Source organism: Taeniopygia guttata, chromosome 2 (assembly GCF_048771995.1).
Source record: "Taeniopygia guttata chromosome 2, bTaeGut7.mat, whole genome shotgun sequence".
NCBI classification, from domain to species: domain Eukaryota; kingdom Metazoa; phylum Chordata; class Aves; order Passeriformes; family Estrildidae; genus Taeniopygia; species Taeniopygia guttata.
In genome coordinates, this window is record NC_133026.1 from 126,604,982 (window position 1) to 126,615,083 (window position 10,102).

Genomic DNA, 10,102 nt, shown 5'->3' on the forward strand with positions numbered 1-10,102 from the left:
GAGCTGCATAGGTCAACACTAAATGCTTTTCCCACAGCCATCTGATCCAGCTGTGGCAAGCAGACCTGACGGGCTCCAGCTGATGCAGGCTGCTCACCTAACTGGGTTCTGCAGGCAGCAGCCAGAAATCACCCGTAATTCCAGTTTCAGGGGGGTTACTAGAGTCTCATACCTTCCTTACCCTGTGAGATCAGTATAAAATGAGCAAGCTTAAATTCTGTCCTAGAGTTCCTGGAGTTTCAGAAAATTTAAAATAATATCTTCACTTTCATCTGAATATGTGACAGCAAAATTGAAATACATATAGCATATAGTTTTCCAAAGAAGAGGTCCCCAATACTGATCACTCAGCAGTGCAAGTGCATCAGGGCTAAGTATTCAGATCCCACATTCCCAAGTAGCTCGACTGAATGCGTACTGAAACGTTAAATGCTTGCAATTGTTTTCTGTAATATGCAAGGGCCAGTTGGCTGGCATGTAGAACAGTTAAGCCTTTATTGTTGCTAGACTTAACATTTTCAGCAAGGTTGAATAAAGCTATTATCAGTGAGATTTCCATCTGTTGTTTCAGGAATACAGCATGGGGCTTTTTAAGCAAATGCAGGGACCTATGTGCATTACTGAGGCTGAGCCCAAAACAAAGGTACCAGAAACACTAAGCCACTTAAGAACAAGCAAAATTAAGGGTCTTGTCTGCTTCTGAACCAACTGTTCACAGCAACCTGTCTCCTTAGATTTCCATGCAATCCCAGCTAGGAGGTAGATGACTTTATTTCCATCAGGCATTCATCAATAAAACTCCTTGAAGATGCAAATCAGTACATCTGGTCACCAGGAAAGTACATTTGACTACTGAGATAAAAACTTCAGGGGTGGGGAATAATAGCATCTGCTTTTACCTGGTACTGAACACTGCTTATTTATTTAAAATATAATTATAAATATGCCTTTATATTGTAGTATTCCCAATGATTACAACCCAGACTACAGCATAACAGCACTTCATGCTGTAGAAATAAAAGAAAAAACATTACTTTTCCCTCAGGTTCTGTAGAATTCAGTACTGGTGTGGCAATGAAAAAAGACATAAGTGATGAAGGTCCTCCTGTAAGAACTAGAAATCTAGAAATACTAATGTTATAAACATTTTAAAGCATTATTATTAAATAGCCCTTAGATTTTATTTCCCTGCTTTTCTCCTCAAAGTAATTGCTATTGTTTTCCTTCAGACCTAGCTAAGGTGAAGCAAGTCTTACTGTTGAGTTCAGGTAATGTATCATGGTTTATTTGGATGGTTTGGATTTTCTTATCTAATTTCATCATCACTGTGTTACTCCTGCAGACTTAATGAAAAAAAATTATATAGCCTGTTCAGGATGGTTGCTTACACCTCTTTCACTTCTTCCACAATTGAAGACTCCCTAACTCCATAAACAGTACATACGTTTCAGCTGTGAAATGTGTAGGAGGTGGCCAAATGTTTAATTTTTTTTTACGGTTTGCTGGAAAAAAAAAAATATTTGCAGTGGTGAAGCTGCTAGTTTTGTCAGACAGAAATGCTCTTAGAGGAATTAATGTCCTTATGTAATACTGATCTTAAAGCATCTAAAGAGCAGTTTCTTGAAAGTTTTCTTTTTGGAATTCATCACAGCTATTACAGGCATCTGTGACATGATCAATTGTCTATTTCAGAAAAGGTGACCTTAGCAAATATTTCCTGCTATTCCATTATGTTGAGGAGTTTGGCTCAATGATCCTGATGGGTTACTTTCAACTCAGTACATTCTATCTTTTTCTCTTCATCATATGGATTCTCTAGTTTAAAAGCATTTGCCTCTCCTCACCTTTAAAATGAAATGTTCTTTGGTATAAAGGACCATAACAATATTGGGTCAGGTAATTTGCTTGGTTTTTAACAGCTGGTTTAAAACATGAAGACTTTAAAATACAATTTTAAGATAAAATTTTATAAAATTAAATTAAAGTATTTTAAAAACATATCTATATCACACCACATCAGATGTACTCATTACTTAAACACACACACATACACACACATATATATGAATTCTTTTAGAAATTGTGATGGAAAATTTTACTCTGTAAATCTAAAAAGGGAAACTAACAATATTTGGATCCAAATTTTGATATTTCCTAAGGAGCAAAATCATATGAAAAAAATTATGGCTCTTATCCATAAGAGCCTAAAGCCATGGTGTGCTTTAGTTCACACCAAGAGGTCTGTGTTTATCTCAAAATGTGTCCTTGAAGTTGTATTTCATTCTGCATTTTCTCTAACATAAAAAGGAACAACCACATCAGAATCCATCACATCCTATGCAAACTGCTGCTGAATTTAGAGCAATGAGAAAGGAATAATCACACTTTCGAGCAAATTATCCTTTAGCCCATATACAAGGAAATCAGAGAGAGAGAGAGAGATACAAAAAAAAAAAGATTGTGGAATAATCCATTTACTCTCAGACAGGAAAACATATAGTAAGTTCTTATTTATTTATGTGCCTCAAATTGGTCATTAAAAATGCCCATCTAGTACAGTACATACTTTCTTTAGAAAAACAAACAATATATGAGTACAGTTATTATTGGTAAATGCTTCCAAAAATTTTGGCAAGTCACCACCCTATACTATCATCAAGATAATGTAAAGCCAAAAGTAAACTGCACACCATTCCTGCTGTCTGCAAAAACAAGATACCGCAAAACAAAAGACTGAGTTACAAAAGAATGAGAAAAAATATGGTTAGTCAGGCTTGCAAGAGGCTAGATAATATTTTTGGTACAGAGCAAAAAATCCTGTTGTTTCTAGAGCTTTCTGCAATACTTGTCAATGGGCTGGTTTTCTTTTTGGGCTGGATTTTGTTATTCTTTTAAGAGACCTATGTGTAGTTAAAGCACACAGAGAGCCACACGCATGACAACACCCTTTTAGTTCCCTCTCCTGTAACCTGCATTCTCTGCTTTCCACCTACTTACCTCATTACAGACTGATCATACCTTATTTCACCCCTTCAGTTCCAAGGTCTGTGCAGTCATATGCCTTTTAAAGACAGGAAGCAGTTAACAGATGTGACGATTAAAACAGTGCGACCTAAAATAACGAGGCACGTTGATATAAACTGCAAAGTATGTTGAAGTGCTGTTGCTACGAAGGTGCAGCTATAACCAAGCTGTCAGTGGGTACTGGGCTCTTAGAATATACAAATCTAGCATTTAAAGACTTAAAAAAGTTTGTATGGCTGTTCTTTTGTTTCCTTTGATGCCTAATGGAAGGAAAGGCAGAAAGTTTGAAATAAGCATATGGTGGATGTTGGATGCTGTGAGAAGTGACTTCTCTTAATTTTCAGCAAACACATCTCCCATTCTGTGACAAAGCTGCAAATCGCTGGAAATAGATGGGAAAAAATCTAACATTTGTCACTTTTAATTATTATAGGTCAACTTTAGGAAATGAGTATATTAGAAAAAACAGAGACGAGCATTTTGATCGTCTTACAGCAGAATCATAAAATTAATGATGGTCTTAACTACACTAAAAGTAACTGCTACATAAGGTTTAGTGACATTCCAAATCAGCAGTAACTGTCATTTTCACCAAAATATTTTCATCATCTCCTATTTTGTGGGTTTCTTTCACTCTCACTTACTGAATTTGGTTTACTGCACAAGTTGAAAGGCCTAATCAGAAACAAGGCTCCAGGACAGCACTGCCCACCCAAACACACATCACTCTCCTAAGAACACAATCAGAAATAAAATATTACAAATAGACCTTGCAGATAATAGGAAAAGCAGGAAATAAAAAAATAAACAGCTGTTATTCTAAGACCTAGTAAGTTATTTCATTCTCCAGTTCAGTAAATTAAAGCCTTTATTTTCCTTTTTAATTAAATTTCTTTAAGAGCTATTTTTGAATGCTTCATCTCTACTTGATATCCTCTCCCATAATCTCCTTCACTCCCCACTTGGGCAGTACAATCCAAGTGTGATTTAAAGAAATGTGTGAAGTAGAAAAAGCAATAGGATATTTATGACAGCTGGATTTTGAATAGATTAAAGGAGGGAGGAATGCAGAAGCCACAGCAAAAACCCTTCAGTAGGCTGGAGTACAATAAATTTAACCTACAGTAACTGAATAATTTCAGCTCTTTCAACCCCTGAAGTTTTGCCCTTGTTTTGAAAACTATTGTTATCATTATAATATTCTTCAAATCCCTTGGGCCTTTGTATCTGCCAGCCTTGACCAGTTTGCTTGGCACACAATCTTCTGCTTATGCTTTTCAAACATCCATGAGAGTACACAAAGCTTCCCCATGCATTTGGCACTATCCCTAAGAGATGTAACCTGACTTTCAGAACAGGCAGCTTGGGCAATTGCTGGGAACAATCCCTGTTTCAAAACATGAGAACTGAGAAAACTGATATTAACATGAATTCAAATGCAGTTTTGACACTTTTAGAACTATGCTACCCTTTCTCCAATATCTCCTATGACACCTCAGTCCCCTACAAAGTGTGTCCCACTGGCTGAGAAGGCAGCACACCGCATCTACTGGATACGGTCAGGAGCAAGCTATGCATTCTCATGTTTACAAAAACAATGCTGTTAGTAACAAAGCACTACATTTAAAAGAAAGCAAAGCAACATATCAGAGATAGGCCCACTTCTTTAAGAAATTACAAATCAGATTTACAAAAATATGGATTTAAAATTAATTTATAGCTAAGAAGTTACTTTTGACAAGGTTTTTGCATAATCAGAAATATGATTGAGATACATTTTGCAGGTTTTTGGGGACAGAGGATTAGATGTAGCCTATGTAATAATTTATGTCTGGGAGCTGTACTTTGGCAAAATAACAAGGACAAAGAAATACCTGGCAGAAACAGGGAGGGGAAAATTCTATTCTAAAAAAGTACTTTTTGGAAATGTAAATACTCTGAGGTAATAGGAAGTCTTTTCTAATTAAAATTTGCAAATTGCTTCCCAAGAAATATATGTGCTTCTTGATAGTTAGATGTGATATAAAGTAGAATTATTAGTTGCTAGCATCAATATCATCAGCGATTTTACATGGGATTATTTACAGAATAAAACATTGGGCCACTGCCAAGGAACTGGCTTGGCATTGGAGAGCAGAGAGTGACTTTTTTTATATTTTTTAATAGTTATTATTTTTCTTTCCTCTTCTGTTCTGTGAAAGTGTACTTATCTCAACCTGTGGGCTCTACCTTTTTGCTGATTCTCTGCCCCATTCCACTGGGGGCAGTGAGCAAGTGGTTATGTGGCGTTTCAGCTTCCAGACCAAGTTAAACCAATGGCAGAGTTCTTTGTCTCTTCTTTAATCACAGAATACTACATAGACGTCTTTTGGGATGTTAAGGCAAATTGCACCCTGAGGTGCAAAAGACCCATAAAACCGTCCTGTCAAAACTTCTAATTTAGTAAAATAATTATTTGACACAGAAATTGTTGAATCTTTATTCCCAAACAAGTATTATTTCATTAGCACTCAGTAATGTCTGAAAAGGACCACTGAAAATAATTTTATTTACAGGTGATGAAAATATCCCAGGAACATCACAGACCTACTCCTTTTAGACAGTTGTATAAGCATCTTTTCTTGGTGCCTCTTGACAAGTAGACTTTCTGGCAGGATCTGTTACAACTGCAACAGAACTTCATCACTGAGATTCCCCCATTTTTACAATTATTATTTTTTTTTAACTTGGCCAGGCAGAAAGTTGTTTTGTAGCAAGGCTGTCTAATTGCCATCTTGCTTAACAAGAGAGCAAATAAGCTCAACCCTTCCTAATCTCTCCTGGCCTTTTTTCAAACCTCGTGCTTTGGGCTGAGTGCCACAGGCTTGTGGCAAACTTTCTCTTTGCTCATCTCAGAAAATGTTTCACTACTCTGTCACTTCCCGAGCCTTGCAGCTCACATATCTTTTGGACCCATTTGATGTCACAGGGAGCAAGTTTGCTCTTGATGAGACATCTGTCCTGGGTAAGGTCCAGAACTGAGATACTGCATTATCCATTCAGACAGAGTTGATAATAATCCTGTAGTGACATTTGAAGCCTTGCAGGTTTATTTTCTACTTATTTTGTACTTTAATCTCACATTGCAGTGGGTGGGGGCCTGGGAATCTTACCAGAATGTTGCAGTCGCTTTCCTTGTTTCCCATGCTGTATTACAACATGCAGGTTGCATTCAGCACACAGTTGGAGTCATTCTTCAGCTACTCACTGACAGTGTTACTTCTACAGAAGAGGATGAAGTCCTTTTTTCCCAGGCTGTGTATCCTGATTTGAGACAACAGCCTCCTCTTCTGATGCTCCCACCACAGGCAGGATTTTTAAGAATTCTGCAGCATCAAGTATTCTTAAATAGTCATTTGATCAGTAGTCAATAGTCAGTTGATCAGGAGAAACTACAAATTTTGTTAGAACTACCCTTGTGCTTAGCAAAACACTGTTTAATGCATTTCCCAGCATCAATAGTTGAGGTAATGACTTCCTGAATACTTGGGGAAAATATTTTCAAATTAATAATTTGATTTTGAAAAAAGATTATTCTTGAACAAATGTGCAATTTTGTTACCTAAGTTAGTATAGTGAGTGTTAGCAAAAAAAAAGGAGATTTAAACTGGCTAATTGGTTAGCATGGTTTAAAATATAAAGATTTGGAATAAAGCTAACAGACAATAACTGCCCTAATCTTTTTACAAAAATGAACTCTACAGGAAAAATAGAACCCTTTAAAATGTGAGGAAATGTTTGCTGTGGCTTGATGTGTTTTAGTCTCTACCTTTTTGTTCCAACCTTAGTGAAAAAAAACTAATGCAAAGGTACATCTAAAGAAAATACATTTTATTCTGAGACATGGAGTTGAAATAAATCCCAACCACAAAACTAAGATATTTGAAAAATCAGGTTAACATGTAGAATTCAAAGGGAACATAAAATTTTACTTCTGGGAGAAACATATAATTCACTGAAAATCAGGACATCTATGGAGAACATAATTTCCAGGGAGGCCCCACTAGTACTTTTTCCAAACTCCCTCTTTATATCACAAACATAAGGTCCAATATAATCTTTTAATTTTAAACGTGAAAGCATGTTGGGGGAAGACATGTCCCAATCTTAGACATGGACACAGGTGTGTTTGCTTTCCTTCTCAAGTATATATACATAAAGATAAGAACACAAACTAATAATAGTACCAGTATAGCTGAGGTTCTGTGTTATATTCTAGATAGCCAGATTTGTTTATGCATTTGTATATTTGTTTAAAGCCAAATATATCCTTAATACATTGATTTTGAAGTCAATGTCATCTGATGTTCCCACAAAGTAACTGGTGAAACCCCAAAAGATTTTGCCTGGTTATAGCCAGTTTCCTTGAAATGTGAGGTCCTGAAGACAGAGTTTTGTATCTGGGAGAAGGCTGTCCTGACTATGAGCAAACTATTATGTGAAAGAAAAAAATTTTTTTTTTCAATTTGTGCTGTAGTTTTCTCCAGCTCATTGAAAAGCAGAACACAAGTTTAATAAAACAGTATGAATATTCAAATAGTATGAGTTGCTGCAGTGGCCAGGTGGTGGTAAGGATGCTGGAGCCTTCCTGTCTGTTTGGGGAGGGAACAGAGAATGCAAACAGCAGGGTGTCCCGAGGATGGAGGGGGATGTTAAAAAAACAGTCTTTAATTTCTGTGATAGCTAACTTCCAGTCCTGAGGCAGCATGGAGGGCAACAGCATGCCTGGCTGGAGCAGACCCATATCTTCTATCACATCATTTATTTTTCTGAGATCATGGAGGGACCTCCACCTATCTTTGCCCGGTTTTCGTAAAACAAAGATAGGGAAGTTCCAAGGGCTGCTGGTCTCGGTAATGTGGCCCTTGGGAAGCTGCTCCTCCATGAGAGCATCTAGTGGGTGTAGCATGGTATCAGACAGGGGCCACTGATCAACCCATGCTGGATGGTGTTGTTTCCAGGTGAGTTGGGGGATGGTAGGTTTCACGCAATTTTCAGTGGCCCCCACTGAAAATTTGTCATGGTTTGACACTGGCACGATGCCAGAGCCCTCCATGAAAATGCAGTCTCTCAACTGAATGCTGTGAAATGCGATCGAGAACAGAGCAAAGCAGGCCCAAGCCTAATAACAAGAAAAAAAATTTATTAAACTACTACCACTATGCTACTATAAAAGAGGGAAAAAAAAGAAAGAAAACACACACAATTCAAAATGAAAACCTTCCAAAGCACTCCTCCTCCCACCACCCAACACCAACAAACCACAGTGAGACACAATCTGGACCCCAATCAGGTTTCCACCCTCCAGACACTCAACACTCAGTCCATCAAGGGAGAGAGGAGTCTCTTCTGTGCCACAGACCCCCCAAGAAACACAGCTGCCACATCCTGTGCTTCCATGTCACCACATGGCACCGCCCGGAGAAAGAGAAGTTTACCAATGGTGACCCTCTCCTTTCCATGCACAGTGCTCTCACCACCAATGCATGGATGGACAGACTGCTTTTTAGGATTTTTCCTTTCAAGGATGCCCTGCCAAGAGGGGAAAAAACAACAGTTCAGTTTTTCATTTTTGGGACCAACAGTCCCCCCGCCATTTTCCCCTGGGGCCGGGGCTCCAAGAACAGAGATCTTCTTCTCGTCTTCCTCTGTGAAGACAGGGGGCACCACCATAAACCTCCTTAACTTTTCTCTGTTCGTTCCACTTCTGTCTTTTCCCAGCTGAAGCAGGTCTCTTTGGCTCACCGGCATCCTCCTAAAATACAGTCTCTCTTGGAGGAGAAGATCAGTTCAGTCTGTGGCTACCAAGAAAAAGTCCAGCCAAAAGCCACTCCATCATCTCCTCCCACCTAGAATTTCTCCTTCCAACATCCCAGGTCCCAGGCTGTCTCTCTTCCTCTCTTTCAACCCAAGGAGGAGAAAAATTTCAGAAAGCTTTCATTTTCTCAGGAAGGGTTAAAAGTCCCGACTCCCAGAGATGGCTTGCTGCCCAGGCTCCATCTCCCACAGGTGTCTGGGCATCTTGAAGCCCCCCCGGTCTTCTCCTTCTCCGCGGTGAACTGCTGATAAAACCACCACCGTCTCTTTTTCTCTCTTGGGAGAGAGAGACTCTGGGAGGAATGGAGACATCCCAGATTTCTCCACCCTTCCATCTGCAAGGGGCCAGCCCAGTTCCAGTCCCTCCACCCTTGGGCCTACCTCCGAAGGCCACATGGCTTTTCCCCTCCACCACCCAGCTCATCGCCGGGCAGGGGAGAGTCCTGCACTGACCGCTGACCGGAACCTAATTAGCGAGTTCTCCTGGGAATTCTGCTTTTAACCCCTCTGTGTTCTCAGAGGCATGTCTACCTTCAATTGGTCAATGTCCAAATTGACCTCTTCCTTCCGGAAAAAATCTTTTTCCGTGTCAAACCATGACAAAATTCCTACTGGGGATTTGCAGAGAGGCTAACCACTGTGGTAACACATCCCTCCCCCAGAGAGTTATCGGTGCCCTTACTGCAAATGGCCTGATAGTTGCTATTTTGCCTTCCACCATGATATTCTTTTTACTTTTCATGGAGACTGCAGCTCCTCCAATCCCAAAGATCATTCCCATGATGGGCTGCAATTGCCAGTTGGCAGGCCACTCGGAATGTGCAATTATGGTGATGTCCACTCCTGTGTCCAGCATGCCTGGATGGTGGATCTTCTCCCCTTTGCAGAACAGGCCACACTCCACAATGGGTTTGCTGGAGCCCACACCCTGAGCCCACATCGTGGTAGGGTTGAAGGCAACATGTTCTGGGCAGTTAAGTGGCAAAAGGAAAGCTTGGGTAATTGGTGTTCCTTTGGGAAGATAAAATGGTGAGTCTCTGCAGCAAAGTTGTACTAATATTTCTTCCCCTGGGTTAACAGTTTGCACTTCAGGGACTACATAAATTTGTGTAGGACCATAAAAGTTGTCCCCGAGAATTAAGGCATTTGAGGGACCACCTGGTGGTCAAGCAAGTTCTTAGTATTCACACTCAGCACTGGCATTTGCCATGGCCATTTTTAC

General features: G+C 39.5%; 1 protein-coding gene across 1 annotated transcript; it reads right to left on the minus strand.

Moving 5' to 3' along the window:
* Positions 1 to 9,469: 9,469 nt before the first annotated feature.
* LOC121469271 (endogenous retrovirus group K member 6 Pro protein-like) lies at positions 9,470 to 9,820 on the minus strand. The gene has a single exon (XM_041714014.2). The coding sequence runs from the start codon at positions 9,818 to 9,820 to the stop codon at positions 9,470 to 9,472; it is 351 nt and encodes a 116-aa protein (XP_041569948.2).
* Positions 9,821 to 10,102: the final 282 nt, after the last annotated feature.